Source organism: Caretta caretta, chromosome 2 (genome assembly GCF_965140235.1).
Source record: "Caretta caretta isolate rCarCar2 chromosome 2, rCarCar1.hap1, whole genome shotgun sequence".
Lineage (NCBI taxonomy): Eukaryota > Metazoa > Chordata > Testudines > Cheloniidae > Caretta > Caretta caretta.
In genome coordinates this window covers 10,146,095-10,166,941 of record NC_134207.1, presented here as the reverse complement: position 1 = coordinate 10,166,941, position 20,847 = coordinate 10,146,095, and the positions used below count along the sequence as shown (strand labels likewise).

General features: G+C 41.4%; 1 protein-coding gene across 9 annotated transcripts in view; it reads right to left on the bottom strand.

The window, feature by feature from the left end:
* PTK2 (protein tyrosine kinase 2) overlaps positions 1-20,847 on the bottom strand; it is a 381,820-nt gene that overhangs the window by 153,585 nt on the left and 207,388 nt on the right. For all 9 annotated transcript variants that reach the window (XM_048841744.2, XM_048841743.2, XM_048841741.2 and 6 more), the window contains 2 exons: positions 15,677-15,756; positions 14,170-14,232 (listed from right to left, as the gene is read on the bottom strand). In XM_048841744.2, the coding sequence (XP_048697701.1) occupies positions 14,170-14,232; positions 15,677-15,756 (143 nt within the window). The remainder of the gene's footprint in view (positions 1-14,169; positions 14,233-15,676; positions 15,757-20,847) is intronic.

Sequence of the window (20,847 nt, the reverse complement as noted above, 5' to 3'; positions counted from 1 at the left end):
TTCACAGCAGTGAACCCTGGAGTCTGTGCAATGACACTAAGCTGGAAAAGATTATAAAATTTCATAAACATTAAGTACTTTGATGTATTTCATCTCAAATGCAAATTATGTGCAGTTTTATCATTCTATGTAGAATTAGATAAACCTGACACACCATTACAGTCTAAATAATATGCAAAGACATTTTGACAAGGAATACATTAATTAACATTAAACATTTTAGCAAGCAGAAGAATTCTGCAAAAATTAAGTTCTCTAAATTAATGCAGTGTTGCCACCATCTTAACACTATTACAGCACATGGTTCCCACATTCTGCTACAATAATTTGTTTCTAAACTGAATCCCATAACAGCTTTTGGTTACAGATCTGAGTTTGCCGCAAACGCCACACAAATCACCACGCAGAATTTAACAAATAGCAGCTCTTAGTCACATTTGCTAATACAACATATCCTATTTTTAAAATTAGATTGTAAATCAAATTTTCTTAATTTAGCAGAATTTAACATAAAAGTATACAGAGTTCCAGCAGCGGTCTGCGACTGCAATATGCACCACTTTTATAAAGGAGAACAAATAAGCATTATAAATTGAAATGTACCCACAGCCATAACATAAAATACCATGTGCAAACTCCAGACGGCTGCATTTCATGGCTGTGGAGAAGAGAGATCAACCCACAATACCAGACTAAAACCTCACAGCCTTACTCTCATTGGCAGTTAGGAACAGTTAATAGCAGTTACTGGTTTATATTAGGGCTGTCAAGCAATTCAAAAAAAAATTAATTGCGATTAATCGTGCAATTAAAAATTAATCATGACTAACAGCATGATTAATCGCACGGTTAAACAATAATAGAATACCATTTATTTTAATATTTTTTGATGTTTTCTACATTTTCAAATATATTGATTTCAATTACAACACAGAATACAAAGTGTACAGTGCTCACTATATATTTAACGATCTGGAAAAAGGGGTAAACAGTGAGGTGGAAAAATTTTCAGATGATACAAAACTACTCAAGATAGTTAAGTCCCAGACAGACTGCGAAGCTTCAGTCTTAGCTACAAAAGGATCTCACAAAACTGGGTGACTGGGCAACAAAATGGCAGATGAAATTTAATGTTGATAAATGCAAAGTAATGCCCATTGGAAAACATAATCCTAATCATATATACAATGATGGGGTCTAAATTAGCTGCTATTACTCAAGAAAGAGATCTTGGAGTCATTGTGAATAGTTCTCTGAAATCATCCACTCAATGTACAGCGGCAGTCAAAAAAGCGAAAAGAATGTTAGGAATCATCAAGGAAGGGAAAGATAATAAAACAGAAAATATGTTGCCTCGATATAAATCCATGGTACACTCACATCTTGAATACTGCGTGCAGATGTGGTTGCCCCATCTCAGAAAAAGATATATTGGAATTGGAAAAGGTACAGAAAAGGCAGAAAAAATTATTAGGGGTATAGAATGGCTTCCGTATGAGGAGAGATTAATAAGACTGGGACTTTTCAGCTTGGAAAAGAGGCGACTAAGGGGGGATATGATAGAGGTCTATAAAATCATGACTGGTGTGGAGAAAGTAAATAAGGAAGTGTTCTTTACTCCTTCTCATAATACAAGAACAAGGGGCCACCAAATGAAATTAATAGGTAGCAGGTTTAAAACAAACACAAATAAGTATTTTTTCAAGCAATGCACTGTCAATCTCTTGAACTCCCTGCCAGAGAAGGCCAATACTATGATGGGATTCAAAAGGGAGCTAGTTAGATTCATGGAAGATAGGTCCATCAATGGCTATTAGCCAGGATGGGCAGGAATGGTGTCCCTAACCTCTGTTTGCTAGAAGCTGTGATTGGGTGACAGGGCATGGATCACTTGATGATAACCTGTCTGTTCATTCCCTTTGGGGAACCTGCCACTGGCCACTGTCAGAGGACAGGATCCTGGGCTGGATGGACCTTTGGTCTGACCCAGTATGGCCATTCTTATGATCTTATTTATTTTTGATTACAAATACTTGTCCTGTAAAAAACAAAAGAAATGGTATTTTTCAATTCACCTCATACAAGTACAGCAGTACAATCTCTTTATCATGGAAGGTGAACTTACAAATGTAGAATAATGTATGAAAAAATAACTGTATTCAAAAATAAAACAATGTACATCTTGAGAGCCTACAAGTCCATGCAGTCCTCCTTTTTGTTCAGCCAGTCACTCAGACAAACAAGTTGTTTACATTTGCAGGAGATAATGCTGCCTGCTTCTTGTTTACAATGTCACCTGAAAGTGAGAACAGGCGTTCGCACGGCACTGTTATAGCGGGTGTCGCAAGATTATGTGCCAGATGCACTAAAGATTCAGATGTCCCTTCAGGCTTCAACCACCATTCCAGAGGACATGCATCCACGCTGATGACAGGTTCTGCTTGATAATGATCCAAAGCAGTACAGACCAACGCATGTTCACTTTCATCATCTGAGTCAGATGCCACCAGCAGAAGGCTGATTTTCTTTTTTGGTGGTTCGGGTTCTGTAGTTTCCATATCAGAGCGTTGCTCTTTTAAGACTTCTAAAAGCATACTCCACACCTCGACCCTCTCAGATTTTGGAAGGCAATTCAGTTTCTTAAACCTTGGGTTGAGTGCTATAGCTATTTTTAGAAATCTTACATTGGTACCTTCTTTGCGTTTTGTCAAAGCTGCAGTGGAAGTGTTCTTAAAACGAACAACATGTGCTGGGGGTCATCATCCGAGACTGCTATAATATGAAATACATGGCAGAATTTGGGTAAAACAGAGCAGGAGACACACTAGTCTCCCACAAGGAGTTCAGTCAAAATTTAATTAACGCATTATTTTTGTAACTAGCATCACCAGCATGGAAGCATGTCCTCTGGAATGGTAGCTGAAGCACGAAGGGGCATACAAATGTTTAGCATATCTGACACAAAAATACCTTGCAATGCCGGCTACAAAAGTGTCATTGTAACGCCTGTTCTCACTTTCAGGTGACACTGTAGAATCATAGAATATCAGGGTTGGAAGGGACCCCAGAAGGTCATCTAGTCCAACCCCCTGCTCAAAGCAGGACCAATTCCCAGCTAAATCATCCCAGCCAGGGCTTTGTCAAGCCTGACCTTAAAAACCTCTAAGGAAGGAGATTCTACCACCTCCCTAGGTAACGCATTCCAGTGTTTCACCACCCTCTTAGTGAAAAAGTTTTTCCTAATATCCAACTAAGAAGCTGGCAGCATTATCTCCCATAAATGTAAACAAACATGTCTGTCTTAGCGATTGGCTGAATTAGAAGTAGAACTGAATGGAATTGTAGGCTGTAAAGTTTTACATTGTTTTGTTTTGAGTGCAGTTATGTAACAAAAAAAAATCTACATTTGTAAGTTGCACTTTCACGATAAAGAGATTACATTATGGTACTTGTATGAGATGAACTGAAATATACTATTTCTTTTATTTATCATTTTTACAGTGCAAATATTTGTAATAAAAATAATAATATAAAGTGAGCACTGTATACTTTGTATTGTGTTGTAATTTAGATCAATATATTTGAAAATGTAGAAAAACATCCAAAAATATTTAATAAATTTCAACTGGTATTCTATTGTTTAACAGTGTGATTAAAACTGTGATGAATTGTGATTAATTTTTTAATCGCAATTAATTTTTTTGAGTTAATCGCATGAGTTAACTGTGATTAATTGACACCCCTAGTTTATATGGTTATGCTAACAGCTTTATATTTACCATAATCCCACTCTACTACCAGTGGGAATGATTTGGATATAAACACTGCATTTTCTTTTCAGTGTAAACTTCATTAGGATTAACCCATCCAATACCAACTGCAACGAGCTCTCTGGGTTTGCTACCATGGTGCTTATTAGTTGTAGAAAATATATCTTTTTCTTCTGTTAGTTTTGTATTTCTATTTTTTTCCTGAACACTTCAATAAAGAAGTTGATACAAAAAAAAGAAAAGTAATATTAGGACAGCATGAAGGGGGATGTGCTTCTTAAAGTTTTTTTTAATGCAGTAGGTGCAGATGCTTCTTTCTATCTCACAGTTTTGCATCTGTGCAGCTTAATTCCTTCTCCTGGGTGTAGGAATGTATATTTGTTAGGACCAAGTCTCCCTTCATTGCGGTCCCTACTACAGGTCACTCTGAAGTTTGACTCTGTCTGCCTCTTTGGTCTACCTCCCTCCAGCTTTGGTTTCATTTGAAAATCTGATCAACAGCAAATTTACATTGAACACACCTGACAATGATAGGCAATAAGCAGCCATATCAGGTGCAGAGGGGTGTTTGTTTATGTTCAGTCAGTCAAAAAAGTCTTCATGTACTACAAGTGCCTGAGTAGCAAAAAACAACTCTGCTTGAAAAGCGACGTTCACTGCTGTGATAAAAAACAGTTCCATAGTCCACCTGGAAGGGATGGTCCATGAAGCACAGTTTGAGAATAAAACAACTACTAATCTTTCCGTAACTGTTGTTGTTCAAGATATGTTTCTCATATCCATTCCACATTAGGTGTGCATGTGGTGTGTGCACAGACACCGAGATTTTACCCTCAGTGGAGGCCGTTGGGCCAGCTCTAGCTCCGTCTGGGGCCACGTACTCATGCGCCAGTATACGGGCCCCAGCTGGCCCCTCACCCTCTCAGTTCCTGCTCACCAGCTAACTCCAACAGAGGAATGGCATGGTGGGTTGTGGAATAGACACGAGCAACACATCTTGAACAACAACAGTTACAGGAAAGATAGTAACCGTTTTTTCTTCTTCGAGTGCTTGCTCACGTCCATTCCAAGTTAGGTGACTCACAAGCAGTACCTGAGGAGGTGGGCTCAGAGTTCATGGATATGTGGATTGTAACACTGCTCTGCCAAACTTGGCATCACCTTTTGCCTGCTGGGTGATGGCACAGTGGGAGGATAAAGTATTGTGACAAGGTCGGGCCAGATGGCTACAGGAGAGTAATAGAAGGCAGATATATTAGCCCCAGGTTAAGTAGGTCCCTTTTCCCTGGGTAAGGTAACAGGGAAGGTTCCAGAACCTTTGGGAGACAATTAAGACAGACAGGCTGATTAGAACATCTGCAGCCAATCAAGAAGCTGTTAGATTCAATTAAGGCAGGCTAATCAGGGCACCTGGGTTTAAAAAGGAGCTCACTTCAGTTTGTGGTGTGCATGTGAGGAGCTGGGAGCAAGAGGCACTAGAAGCTGAGAGTGAGAACGCGGACTGTTGGACGACTGAGGAGTACAAGCATTATCAGACACAAGGAGGAAGGTCCTATGGTGAGAATACAGGTGTTGAGAGGAGGCCATGGGGAAGTAGCCCAGGGAGTTGTAGCTGTCGCACAGCTGTTCCAGGAGGCACTCTAGACAGCTGCATTCCACAGGGCCCTGGGCTGGAACCCAGAGTAGAGGGCGGGCTCGGGTTCCCCCCAAACCTCCCAACTCCTGGTCAGACATAGGAAGAGTCGACCTGGACTGTGGGTTCAGAAAAACAGCCAAGCTGGGGGCTGCCATGAAGCTTCAAGGCGAGCAAATCCGCCAAAAAGCGCAAGACCCACCAAGGTAGAGGAGTAACTTTGTCACAGTATGTACTCATGACCAGGTCGCTGCCTTGCCAATGTTCTGAATAGGGACCTGGGACAGAAATGGCGCTGATGAAGCCTGAACTCTCGTTGAATGGGCTGTCAAGATGGCAGGAGGTAGGGTGCCCAATTGCTCATAGCACATACGAATTCAGGAAGTGATTCAGGATGAAATTCTCTGGGCTAAAACCGGTAGGGCTTTCATCCTATCTGCTACTGCCACAAAGAGCTGTGTGGATTTATGGAACAGCTTGTTTTTTTCAGTGTAGAAAGCCAGGTCGCATCTAACATCCAGTGTGTGGAGACGCTGCTCCTCTGTTTTCTTGTTCAGTTTTGGGAAGAAAATGGGCAGGAAAATAGCCTGATTACTATGAAACTGCAAGATCACCTTTGGAAGGAACACTAGTTGGGGGTGGAGTCGAACCTTGTCCTTAAAGAATACCATATTATAGGGGTTCTGATGTAATGCCCTGATTTCTGAGACCCTCCTGGCCGAGGTAATCACTACCAGGAAGGCGACCATCCAGGAGAGATACGACATAGGGCATGACGCCTGGGGCTCAAAAGAACCCATGAGTCTCGACAGGGCTAGGTTTAGGTCCAATGGAGGGACAGGTTCGCAAATTTGAGGGTAAAGCCTCTTTAGACCCCAAGAAGGAAGCAAATGGACATTTCATGTGAGAAGATCGACCTATCATCCACTAGAGGGTGGAAGGCTGAGATTGCTGCTAGACGCACTTTGATCAATGAAGTGGCTAGGCCGTGTTGTTTCAGATAAAGCAGGTATTCCAGCACGGACTGGAGAGGTGACTGAGTTGGTGAGAAGCCTCTTTGGGAAGACCACACCGAGAAACGCTTCTACTTGGCTGGGTAAGTCGCTCTATTAAATGGTTTTCTATTAGCTAGCAAGACGTGGCAGTCTTGTTCTGAACGGGCCAACTCCACTAGGTTAAACCATGGAGCCTCTACATGGTCAGCTGGAGGGCCTTGAGGTTTGGGTGGAGCAAATGGCTGTCATCTGGTGAGAACAGGTCCAGGAGAGGCAGGAGTAGCAGTGGAATTGCTATTGACAGATCCAGTAGCGTGGCAAACCAGTATTGGTTTTGCAGGGGCTATAAGAATCACCTTTGCTTTGTCTCACTTACTTTTCAGAAGGACCTTGTGTACCAGAGAAATGGGGGGGAAATACATAGAACAGGAGCTTTGTTCATGGGAGTAGGAAGACATTTGACAGAGAGCCTGGGCTGTTCCCACGCAGTGAACAGAACTGCTGACATTTCCTGTTCTGCTTGGTTACAAACAAGTCTATATGGGGAAACTTCGACCTCTGTGGGATGGATCTGGTTATCGCTAGGTGAAGAGACCACTTCTGGTGAGAAGAAAAAGACCTGCCAGTGTTCCAGGCTCCTGGAAGGTGGGAAGCTTTGAGGTGAATGGAGTGTTTCAGCCAGAAGTCCCACAGGTGAATGGCCTCTTGACACAGGGTAGATGAGCGTGCTCCTCCTTGTCTGTAGATTAAACCATGGCTACCATGTTGTCCATGTGCCCTTGTACAACTTTGCCTGTGATCTGGGGTATGACTGGCACACTAAGCAGATTGTACGTAAACATCAGCAAGCTCATAGCAAAGAGAGCTCCTCCTGGGACCACAGGCACTGAGTCCTGACGTGCTTGAGGTGATCCCCCCCAACTTGGATCGGATGCGTTCAAAATTAGGGATGCTGATGACTGAGGGGTGAGAAAGGGATTGCACGCATAAATCAAGGGAGGCGAGGACCAGGACAAGAACAGCGAGCACCGAGTTTAAGTGGTGACAGCTTGGTGAGCATACCGAGGCCAGCCAAGCTTGAAGGGGTCTGAGGTGCAGTCTTGTGTGCTGAACCACTAAGTGCAAATGGCCATGTGACCTAAAAGTGTGAGGAAAAAAATGGACTGTTGTTATGGGGTGAGCCTGGACCTTGGATATTAGAGCCAACATTGCCTGGAAGCAAGCCTCTGGCCCCGGCAGAATTGAGCACTGCACTGATAGATTCTGTCCTCTGGATGGAGATGAGAGTTGAATTTTGCTCATTTATCAATAGGCCGAGGGTACGGAAGGTAGTTTGGACCAGACTGATGCTGGCTTTGATCTGGGCTTGCACTGGCCCTTGATCAGCCAAGAGTCGAGGTAAAGGTAGACTTGAATGCCTCCTTGACTTCTTAGGAAAGCTGCCACCACTACCATCCATTTACTGAAAACCCGGGGGGGGGGAGGGGGTTGCCAACAGGCCAAAAGGGGAGGACAGTGAATTGGTAGTGGGTCTGGTTTACGATAAATCTGAGGAATCTTCTTTGGCCCTGGAAGATGGACATGTGGAAATAGGCATCTTTTAAGTCAAGGGCGGCATGCCAGTCCCCTGTATCCAGGGAGGGAATAATGGAAGCCAGGGAGAGCACGTGGAACGTCAGCTTCTTGAGATAACCGTTGAGGTGACGCAGGTCTAGGATGAGTCAAAGACCCCATTTGGCCTTCGGGATTAGGAAATAGCAGGAGTAAAATGCTTTCTCCTTCAAGTTCTGAGGCAACTCCTCTACAGCCCCTACCATCAGGAGGGTTTGCACCTTCTGGACTAGAAGTTGCTCAGAAGAAAGGATCCCTGAAGAGAGATGGGGGTGGGTGGGAGGGAGAGGTGGAAGAAAACTGAAGGACGCAACCTTCCTCCAACATGCTCAGCACCCAACAGTTGGATTTGATGAGGGACAGTGCTGGGTTGAAGTAGGACTGAAAACAAGGGGGGAGCAGGATCTGGTGGATATAATGCCCTCGGGAACCCCTTCAAAAATTCTGCTTTGGGCCTCCCGGACATTTGTGCATGCCTGGTAGCAAGGCTGAGGTGGAAGGGGGCAGTTGCCTGTGCTTATAACCCCTGCTCTGTTTTTTAAACAGGTCTTGGTGAGATGGTGGAGCAGAGAGACGGACAGGTTGCTGAGGTCTGAAATGCTTCCTTGAAGGTGCCAGGGAGTAGAGGCCCAGGGATCTGAGGGTAGCCCTGGAATCTTTCAGGCCATGGAGTTTTGTATCCGTCTGTTCAGAGACGAGTGAGATTCCCTGAAACAGAAGATTCTGAATGGACTGTTGAACCTCTGGTGGCAGCCAGGAGAGCTTCCCATGACCACAGCTGATGCCATTGTTCTGGCTGCCACGTCAGCTGTGTCTAGGGCTGCCTGGCTATGGTCTTTCCTTCCTCTATTAGAACAGAGAACTCTTGCCTGGATTCCTGGGGCACCGAGTCTTTAAACTTTGCCATGGAGTCCCAAACATTATAGTCATACCTTCCAAATAAAGCCTAGTGGTTGGAGATGTGGAACTGTAACCCACCAGTTGGCAGGAACATAGTATTTCTTCTCTGTTCTTTTTGAAGTGGGGGGCAGAGAAGATGGGGACTGCCAGAGGGACCTGACTGGACACATAACGGCCTCATTGAGGGGTAGGGCCACCTTTGCTGGGGCCACCGCAGCCAAGATGTTGATCAGGCTGTGTGAGGACTCTAAGATTCAAAATCACCGTTTTCAATAGCTCCTGGTGAGCTCTAAAGTCGTCCTGTGGTGCCGAGCTGCTCGATCCTGACAGCTTCGTCTGAGGAGGCGGAGGCAGCCTGCACTGGCAGGGGACCTTCCTCCTCTGCATCTGCACTGACCACATCACACAGGCCTAAGTCCTGAGAGTCGGTAGTGGGCTTGGTACCAGAGTCCAGGTCGGGTGTCGAATGGTGTGGTGGTGACGCCCTTCTCTCAAACACCACCGAGTACAAACAGCTGGAAGGCAATCCTGCTACTGGGAAAAAATCCCATGGATTCCAAAATGGCCATTGGACCTGCACAGGCCACTGTTCTCTGGGCCAGGTGACCGGGGGGCACCCGCACTGGCATCTGGTGGGATGTATACTGGGTACTCGTAACGGCCCCTGGATTGGGTGCAGGACTCCACCTCCGACTACGAGTGTGCTTGGGGAGACCATGGGGGGGCAGTACCCCTCGCTTCTGCCAGCTGGTCCCGAGGTCCAGTGATCAGTGCCAGAGTGGGGAAGTCTTTGCCAACATCAGCAGGGCCAGTTGCCCTCTGGTTGGTACTGGAGGACCTGGTGCCAGACAGGAGCTTGGGGCTAGCTGCTCCCTTCTGCTCAATGAACTCACTGGTGCTGGAAGTTGTCCTGCTGGGATCAGGAGTACCGGGAGGATTATCAGGTCCCTAGCTGCTGCAAAGGCCTTCGGGATGGATAGCACCGAGATCTCACTGGCACTAAGATGTCCCCCTGCTAGTTTTCAATCAAGGTTATTAACCTAAATACTAATGCTTATACTTTCTAGTATGTCCAATAACTGACTTTGGAACATCTTATTGATGGTCATGCTGAAATATAAACAAACTGCACCCACTGCCTTTCCTTAGGTCTTTCTTGCTCACTTTCTCACAAATCTATCAAATTTGCCTTTCACTCTTCCTGCCGAACCCCCAATAACTCATTTGTAGTCATTAATCTCACCATTTATCTTCCTTTTAAGAAAGTGACACTGTATTAGCCTTCCTCCAGGTCACCCATACAGTCACTTCCTTTATATTAACAAAATTCTAAAGTATTTTCTCTCTCTTAATATTTCCTACGGCATCTCTCTATTCCTTCCTCTTTGTATGTATCCTAAATGGGATTTCTCCTGATGATCACTGACCTTGAACTAACCCAACTGCCTCTTTGCTCTGCCCTGTTCTTTCCTTCACTTCCAACTTTCCACATGAAATGTTCTATTACTAGGGCTGTCAATTAATCGCAGTTAACTCACACGATTAACTCAAAACAGATTAACTCAATTAAAAACATTAAACGTGAGTAATCGCAGTTTTAATCACACTGTTAAACAATAATAGGAGATTTATAATAAAAGGATTTATCCACATCCTTCTTGTAGTGTGGGGCCCAAAACTGGACACAGGCCTCATCGGAGTACTGTGTCCGGTTTTGGGCCCCACACTACAAGAAGGATGTGGATAAATTGGAGAGAGGCCAGCGAAGGGCAACAAAAATGATTAGGGGTCTGGAACACATGACTTATGAGGAGAGGCTGAGGGAACTGAGATTGTTTAGTCTGCAGAAGAGAAGAATGAGGGGGGATTTGATAGCTGCTTTCAACTACTTGAGAGGTGGTTCCAGAGAGGATGGTTCTAGACTATTCTCAGTGGTAGAAAAGGACAGGACAAGGAGTAATGGTCTCAAGTTGCAGTGGGGGAGGTTTAGGTTGGATATTAGGAAAAACTTTTTCACTAGAAGGGTGGTGAAACGCTGGAATGCGTTACCTAGGGAGGTGGTAGAATCTCCTTCCTTAGAGGTTTTTAAGGTCAGGCTTGACAAAGCCCTGGCTGGGATGATTTAATTGGGGATTGGTCCTGCTTTGAGCAGGGGGTTGGACTAGATGACCTCCTGAGGTCCCTTCCAACCCTGATATTCTATGATTCTAATAGAATACGAATTTAAATTTATAAATATTTTTGGATATTTTTCTACATTTTCAAATATAATGATTTCAATTACAACACAGAATAAAAAGTGTACAGCGCTCATTTTATATGATTTTTCATTACAAATACTTTCACTGTAAAAAACAAACACAAACAGTATTTTTCAATTCATCTCAGACAAGTACTGTAGTGCAATCTCTTTATCATGAAAGTGCCACTTACAAATGTACTTTTTTGTTACATAACTGCACTCAAAAATAAAACAATGTAAAACTTCAGAGACTAAAAGTCCACTCAGTCCTACTTCTTGTGCAGCCAAACACTAAGACAAACAAATTTGTTCACATATACAGGAAATAATAATGCCCGTTTCTTATTTACAATGTCACCTGAAAGTGAGAACAGGCATTCACATGGCACTGTTGTAGCCAGTGTTGCAAGGTATTTACGTGCAAGATATGTTAAACATTTGTATGCCCTTCATGCTTCGACCACCACGCTAGAGGACATGCTTCCATGATGATGACACTTGTTACAAAAAATAATGCATTAATAAAATTTGTGATTGAACTCCTTGGGGGAGAATTGTATGCCTCCTGCTCCATGGTTTTATCCACATTCTGCCGTGTTTTGGCAGTCTTGGGCGATGACCCAGCAAATGTTTGATTTAAGAACACTTTCACTGAAGATTTGACAGACTCAAAAAGGTATGAGATGAGATGTCTAAAAATAGGCACAGCACTCGACCCAAAAGAATCTGAAGTGCCTTCCAAAATCTGAGAGGGACGAGGTGAGGAACATGCTTTCAGAAGTCTTAAAGGAGCAACACTAATACAGAAACTACAGAACCCAAACCACCAAAAAAGAAAATCCATCTTCTGCTGATGGCATCTGACAGATGATGAAAATGAACATGCATTAGTCCGTACTATTTTGGATCGTTATCGAGCAGAATCTGTTATCAGCATGGAAGCATGTCCTCTGGAATGGTGGTCAAAGCATAAAGTGGCATACAAATGTTTAACATATATGGCACATAAATACCTTGCAATGCCAGATACAACAGTGGTATGAGAACGCCTGTTCTCACTTTCAGGTGACATTGTAAATAAGAAGCGGGCGGCATTATTTCCTGTAAACGTAAACAAACTATATTTGTAATCTGCACTTTCACGATTAAGAGATTGCACTACAGTACTTGTATGAGATAAATTGAAAAATACTGTTTCTTTTATCTTTTTTACAGTGCAAACATTTGTAATCAAAATAATAACATAAAGTGAGCACTGTATACTCTGTATTCTGTGTTGTAATTGAAATCAATATATTTGAAAATGTAAAAAACAAAAATATTTAAATAAGTGGTATTCTATTATTAACAGTGTAATTAAAACTGATTAATCACAATTTTTTTTAATCTTGCAACTTTTTAAATCTTCCAATTAATCATGTTTAATTTTTAATCATTTGACAGCCCTAGATATTACATTTAATAAGTACATACTGCACACATACTACTGTTATATATTTTTTAAAGTATGTTTGATATGTATTAGTATAACATTTTCTACACAAAAAGAACAAAGTCCTTGAAAATAATGAGACACATATTTTAATAATAAATTATCATAATATTCAGGCAGAGCTGAGATTGGAACCCAGGAATTCTTGACTCCAAACTATGTGCTCAGTATAGTTGATCTCTGCCACTGCATTATTGGAACTAACGCCCTTGCAGTCTTGCTCACAGCATAGCCTGCTTTCCCTGGCATATGTGCTTTGAAAGAGGGTTACTTAACAGTGGAGCATCTATTCTCATATCAATTGGATATAATTGCTGGAAGTAATTTTTTAACCTGTTTAAAAACGAGCAAACAAAAAAAGTATCTTTCCTCATGAGTCCTAAACAACAATTTCATTGCCCTTAAAAGAATCTTCTACCCTACCTTCAAATGATCCAGTACCAAACCTTAATCTGAATTAGCTCACTTTATTTTATTTTAAAATAAAAACCGGAAAGCTGAAACTTTTCTTGCTGCCCTGAGCTGTTAACCTAATTTTGTATTATGCCATACACCTTGTCTTCTCTATCCCACAAGGGTTTTAGCAGCAAAGCATAATAACTAGTTAGAGCATTTGTTGATACATTATTCCACTGAAGCTAATGAAAACACAATTGACCTTTAACAGGGTTGTAACAAACATTAATTGTCTCCTTTGGAATTGAATGCAAAGCTTCTCAGGTTTCAGAGTAGCAGCCGTGTTAGTCTGTATCCGCAAAAAGAAAAGGAGTACTTGTGGCACCTTAGAGACTAACAAATTTATTAGAGCAAAAGCTTATGCTCTAATAAATTTGTTAGTCTCTAAGGTGCCACATGTACTCCTTTTCTTTTTGCGAAGCTTCTCAAGCACTCTGTTCAAATTTGGATTAAAGCCATCTCCTATACAGCATGATTAAGTCAACAAATTAGATTTGCTACCAGGATGCTTCTTGGATGTTTTAAGTTTTGGAATATGTGGAAGACACACTATATGTTTATTGACTGCAAGATCATAACAACACACTTAGCAGAAGTCAAGGTAAAATAAAACCTCAGATTTTAAATTTCAAGTAGCTGGTAAGTAATTAAAGAACTCTGTGTAAATTAGTCCTGTGACTGATTAATTGTACACGGAAAATCCATTTTTGTACAAAGCATTGTTAAATTTGTAGGACTAGACTAGCTTATCCCACAAGCATTAACAGAATACAGATGACTCAAACCAATGGTACTGCATATCAGCAAGTTTAAACTGTTAACAACCCAATTTGTCTTAGTCATACAGTGGTAAATGAGCTCTCACCACCTCTATAGATTGAAAGGTCTGAAATTTATCAGGTTTTAAGATTTCACACTTTATTTTAGATAAAATGTTATGTTAATGTTAGATAAAAATAACAGTCCTACTGTCGTGACCTTGCTACGAAAAATGGCAGCAGTGCTGCGTTCTCACTACATGTTCCTGTACAAGCAACAGCCCAAGCCTCAAACTGAAATGCAATACTTACTCTAAAACTTCATAGTTGGACTTCTTTTCTAGTGCATTGCCCCTCATCTCCCAGTACGATCTCCTAAAGTCAGGGAAAAAATATTTGCAAGCAATAATTATTGGATGAACCAGCTTAAACCTACAATAAGTGCATTCAGAGCTTTCAGAGACCTACCACTAAAAGCCATTTGCAGACTGACTTCAAATATGAGTTCACTGACATACTATTACACTACTACAACCGAGTAGACTTTAGTTGATTAAAGTATTTTTCATGCACAAGACATCCCAGAATGATATACTAATAACATAATACTAGTAGCACCATGATGAGTATGAAGACAAATCAGACAGCCACAATGTGCTTGGCAAAAATATCGGAGAGTGGAATCTGTCTGAGAGATAGTGGGTTGTTATATCCATTAAATTTTCTAAAAAAAAGGTTAATAGAATTTTCACTTCTTCCAAGACTGCCACGAAGGCTAGAGAAAACACTCCAAGCCCTTACCCACAATACCCAAGTGCCACATCCTCGTTATTGGTATTCCTGTTCCTAGTGGTAGTCCTAATCCTGTTTTATCTCTGAAAATTACTGTTCAACCTGCACTTTTTTCCTTTGCTCTATATCACTTGATTTGCCATTCATTTCTTAATGATCTTGTTACTGTCCTAGTCTTGCTCTGCAAGACAATAGCAGAACTAAAGTAATTATCTCAGCCCTCAGATTCTTCATAAAATACGGTGATCAGATGTCCCGTTTTTATAAGGACAGTCCCGTTTTTTGGGACTTTTTTTCCCCAATATAGGCGCCTATTACCCCCCACCCCGTCCCATTTTTTCCACAGTTGCTATCTGGTCACCCTACCATAAAATAGCGAAAATACATTTCAAAAGGTTTAAAGGGGTGACTGTTTCAAGATTCTCAATGTGGTAAACATACACTGAGTATCTCAGGTCTTTATGTTTATCAGTTTGAAATGGAAAAGCTACACAAAATATCAGTGCAGCTCACAAGATCAGTTCATTTGCCCTTTCAGAAACTTTGTTCTGAAAAAATATTTTGCATTCTTAAATTAGCATGTTAAAAATCTTCAACACCAAGTTGAGAAAGAAAAAGCGGCAGTGTTTTATTTTTAATTAAATTCTTCATCTGTATTATTAATAGAAGAATGAGGACGTGACACTATCTGTTAGCAAATGCACTTCAGACTTATTTTCTTTTGAATATTCCAGTTTAGTCTTTAGGCCTTCGAACTGTTTAGTTGCTAATATGCACCAAATAAAATCAATATAAGAAGATAGTTAACTGATCTGTAAAATTAATCTGTAATTTACAAACCATTAGGAATTAGTTACAATATATTCTGATCATTTTTTCTTTGAAATGATAAATTAGTTTTCATAATTCCTAACAATATTTTACTAATTTATAGAGGTAAGAGAATCAGGAAAAATGAGAATTAAAAACAGCTTCAAAATTAATGTATACAGTATATCAGAAACAAAATATGCAGTTTTCAACTTACCGGATTTCAAGGCAACCTAGCTTCAAAGCAATTTCCTGGTCCACTTGATCTGCTATTTCTAACATATAATCATTTTTCACCTACGGTAAAATAAGTAGTTTTGTGTCATAGAAGGATAATGTCAATGCTACTTAAAGTTGCTTCATTTGTCCATCATATTAACTACACACTTGAATATTGTTCAAGCAACTTTGGATATGTGTACCTTAGGTGTAAATAATTTCAGGGGGTATCAGCCTATCATAGCGTATAAACAAAGAAAAACCTATTATGTTTCTCATCTCCATATATGGCTGAATGCCTGTAGGCAATCTCTTTCAACAGCAATTTTGATGCAATTTGCCACATCTCTGTCTCTGTTACTTACATTAGACTTTACTAATTTGAATCTAAATAGTCACAGGGAGCCTGGATGTCATAGCTGTGACATTTGCACTCACAATTAATGTGACTTGCATGTTCAATTGTGATACATATGCATGCCTTGTAATTTTGCATGTGTAATTACAGTAACTATGCATATACACTAGACACATATGCCTGCTTATTATGGGCAATAAACATGTAGAGAGTTGTGAAAATTTGACCCACAACATCAATGTAAAGAAGCATTTGAAATAATAAGTAGAGTCAGTATGTGATCACAATACACTCAGCACATCTTCTGCCAAGTCTAATTTTTAAAGAATGCCTTTTATACTGGAATATACCAACTATATACAAACACCATTCACACAAACAAATACACATTTTCCACAGAAAAGAATAGAACACAAAAAATTACTGCCCAAGATTTGTGTGTGTAACTGATGTTTTGGCTTATTCCAGTGTGAAAGGTATTCTTTAGAGAGACACATTTTAAATAAAAGTGAATATGAACTTTTATTTTCACAGCTTATTGTGTTTAATCTTGTAATGCGTTCAGAATCCTATTACTGTGATGCCGTGGTCTGTTGACATGCAAAAACTGTCATCTCACAAAATCAGTACCCACTGCAGATCAAACATGAAGACACTATGCAGTGTGAGGAGCCAAACCTTTCAAAAAGAACTGGATAGTCACAAGGTATGGTGAGAAAAAAAGTACTTGAAAATTGTACTATGAAATTCTCTTTTTAAAAAATTCCAACAAGGAAAGAAGCAGCAACTTGATCACTGAAAGCAGCTCTGGAAAAACAGACATCTTTATGGACTTTGTAAGATGAGAATGTGAATTACTGTGATAGTTTCAGCAATGTCAGAGAAAAGCCTTTTAGGTCTGGACTGCTCAATATTTTGACAAAACAAAAAACTCTTAATCCTTCTCAGTATAACGCTAACAAATACTAACCACATAATATCAGGAAGAGATTTTAACGTCAAAAGTGTAAATAGCTGTGTTACCCTGAAGGATGATTTGTCAATATAAACTTATTTATTTACTTGTGCGTGCACACACAATGAATTATAGCACAAACTGAGATGTTTATATGAAGAATGAATTATTAATTTTAGAATTGATAGTGCTTTACATCTTCAAAATGCTTACATTTTTGAGAGACAAAATCTTAGATTTGTAGAAAAATGTGAAGGCTATCGAGTTCTTCTGAACTATAATTTGTAAAAGTTTACCTGATTCCTGTAAAGAAATATGGACTTAAAAGTTATCTGGTCATTACAAAGGTTGTAAAAATGATACCATCTTTCAATGATGCATTTCCCAGGAAGTCAGAATTTAATATGCTATTAATTAAAAAGCTCAAGAAAATCCATTAAGCTACTGTAAAACACATCATATTGCATTAACCAGATAAACATGTATTGCTCTAAGTGAAGAATATCCCATCTTTTACATGCTGATGTTTCAATACAAAAATAATCATACATGAGTCAAAGATAATTGTCCGTTACAGTATTTTCTTCAAGATTAAATACTGTAATTTAACTCATTTGAAGATGACAAATGGTGAAACTCATGGAGTTTGACATTCTACTCTTCTGTGAAAGCACATATCAGCTGAAGCAACATTATAAAATTAACATAATCTATACATTTGCCATAATTATACAATTATGTTTCCTTTTAAATACTTTATGGAATTCTCGCTCACTGTTTTATCCCCTTATTCAAAGCTACCAACTGTCTGTCACATCACTGATGTAATACAAGTTCTCTTCTGCAGTATGAAGTGGTGACATATTTGTACATATCATTAAGGTGTGGCAGATGTATTATTCCATTCATTTGCATGATAAAACTATTAATGTAACTGGGAAGCAGATTTCCCACAAAGAGGACTTCAACATCATGGACGTAATTATGAGAAAGAGAGCTCCTTAGCGGTTGAACCTTAAGAAATACTTATGTATAATTTTTGTTTGATTAAAAAGCACCCATTCAAAATTTATCAGTGGCTGAAGTTCAACCTTAACAAGACAGAGTATGCTGGTAGGTAAAGAAAAATACTATAAAGAGATTGCTGCAACAGGGCGTTCTCCGCCAGTCGGAGACATAGAATCATAGAATATCTGGGTTCGCAGGGACCTCAGGAGGTCATCTAGTCTAACCCCCTGCTCAAAGCAGGACCAATCCTCAATTAAATCACCCCAGCCAGGGCTTTGTCAAGCCTGACCTTAAAAACTTCTAGGGAAGGAGATTCCACCACCTCCCTAGGTAACGCATTCCAGTGTTTCACCACCTTCCTCGTGAAAAAGTTTTTCCTAATATCCAACATAAATCTCCCCCACTGCAACTTGAGACCATTACTCCTTGTTCTGTCATCTGCTACCACTGAGAACGGTCTAGAGCCATCCTCTTTGGAACCCCCTTTCAGGTAGTTGAAAGCAGCTATCAAATCCCCCCTCATTCTTCTCTTCTGAAGACTAAACATCCCCAGTTCCCTCAGCCTCTCCTCATAATTCATGTGTTTCAGTCCCCTAATCATTTTTGTTGCCCTCCGCTGGACTCTTTCCAATTTTTCCACATCCTTCTTGTAGTGTGGGGCCCAAAAACCGGACACAGTACTCCAGATGAGGCCTCACCAATATCGAATAGAGGGAAACGATCACGTCCCTTGATCTGCTGGCAATGCCCCTACTTATACATCCCAAAATGCCATTGGCCTTCTTGGCAACAAGGGCACACTGTTGACTCATATCCAACTTCTCGTCCACTGTAACCCCTAGGTCCTTTTCTGCAGAACTGCTGCCGAGCCATTCGGTCCCTAGTCTGTAGCGGTGCATTGGATTCTTCTGTCCTAAGTGCAGGACTGCACTTGTCGTTGTTGAACCTCATCAGATTTCTTTTGGCCCAATCCTCCAATTTGTCTAGGGCCCTCTGTATCCTATCCCTACCCTCCAGCGTATCTACCACTCCTCCCAGTTTAGTGTCCTCTGCAAACTTGCTGAGGGTACAATCCACACCATCCTCCAGATCATTTATGAAGATATTGAAGAAAAACAGCCCCAGGACCGACCCCTGGGGCACTCCACTTGATACCGGCTGCCAACTAGACATGGAGCCATTGATCACTACCCGTTGAGCCCGACAATCTAGCCAGCTTTCTATCCACCTTATAGTCCATTCATCCAGCCCATACTTCTTTAACTTGCTGGCAAGAATACTATGGGAGACCGTGTCAAAACCTTTGCTAAAGTCAAGGAACAACACGTCCACCGCTTTCCCTTCATCCACAGAGCCAGTTATCTCGTCATAGAAGGCAATTAGATTAGTCAGGCATGACTTGCCCTTGGTGAATCCATGCTGACTGTTCCTGATCACTTTCCTTTCATCTAAGTGCTTCAGAATTGATTCCTTGAGGACCTGCTCCATGATTTTTCCAGGGACTGAGGTGAGGCTGACATACTCATGAATTACACTGTCTGAGTTCTGGGGTGCTTCTCATCTCAGTATCAGAAAGCTCTCACATAGCTGCATTCTGAGGAAACTTGACTGACCACCTCAGACAGGCTAAGTGTTATCCTCAGCAGGGACAGGATGCATAGACTTTGATAGAGCACTGTCAGCTTATGTGGAGACTGTGGCACTGCAATTTGTTTAGGCTTGAAAGCATCAGCCCTGAAGATTTTGCAACTCCTGCTAAATGCAGCCACATGACTTCTCAGCAACACTGGTTACAAAACAGCACAACTGTGCTCCCCTCACCTCACTGGCCGACCCTCTGTAGAGCTCTGTGTCAAGTTTTGAAGTCTTGATCCTTGTTCAAGCCTCTAAGTCTGGGTCCAGATTAACTATAAAACTCCCTCACCTACTCTTAACAGCTCCAAAACAACTAAGGAAAAATGAAGCTGTCTACACCAAGAGACAAACGTGTGTACAGGAGACACTTTCCTCAGGTGAGTGGTAGGAGTGAGCCTAGGGTTACCATATTTCAGGTTCACAAAAAAGAGGACACTGCCAGGGTGGGGGAGGAGGAGTTGGAGGGGGGACACAATTCTGCTGGAGGGGGTACCCTGTGGTGGGGGTACTCACTGGTCGCTCCCTGTTACGGTGGCAGGCGTAAGCCCAGGATGCAGTGACAGCTGTTAGTCAGTGCCTCTCTGCAGGACCCCCCCCGCCCCAGGGCTGGGAACTGGTGCCTGGGTGGACAGGATCGGCAGCTGTGGCTGCAGGGGAATTGACTGATCAGCTGTGGAGGCAGGGGAGGGACCAGTCAGGAAGTGGACCAATCAGGGCTCTTTCTGAGCTGTAATGTCTGCTCTTCAAAAATCCCGGACATTTCCTGTTATTTGAAAAATCTGTCAGGACAGAGGACGGAGTCTCAAAAAAAGAGGCAATGTCCCATTAAATCCGGACATATGGTAACCTCTAGGTTGGGCCTGGACTGTGGAATTCTCTCTCTCAGGAAATTCAAACAATAAACTTCACTATTTTCCAGTTCAAATGTGGCTCGTTCCTTCAATCTTGCTTTTCTACTAAGCAACATGGAGCACATTAGCTTTCAAATAGATAAGCGCACACACATACACACACACCTTCTACCTCTTTACTCTCTGGGGAGGAATGGAGAAGAAAACCGCACAACAGGTGCTAGTTTCACAGGCTGTGTATACACTAAGCATTTCCTGAAATTTTTCACACCACTGTAGTCCCACTAGCAGTAGCAGTGGTGGGTGGACAAGACAGCTCTTGGAGTTAAACACTGTGTCATTTAGAACTGCTCACAGCTAGT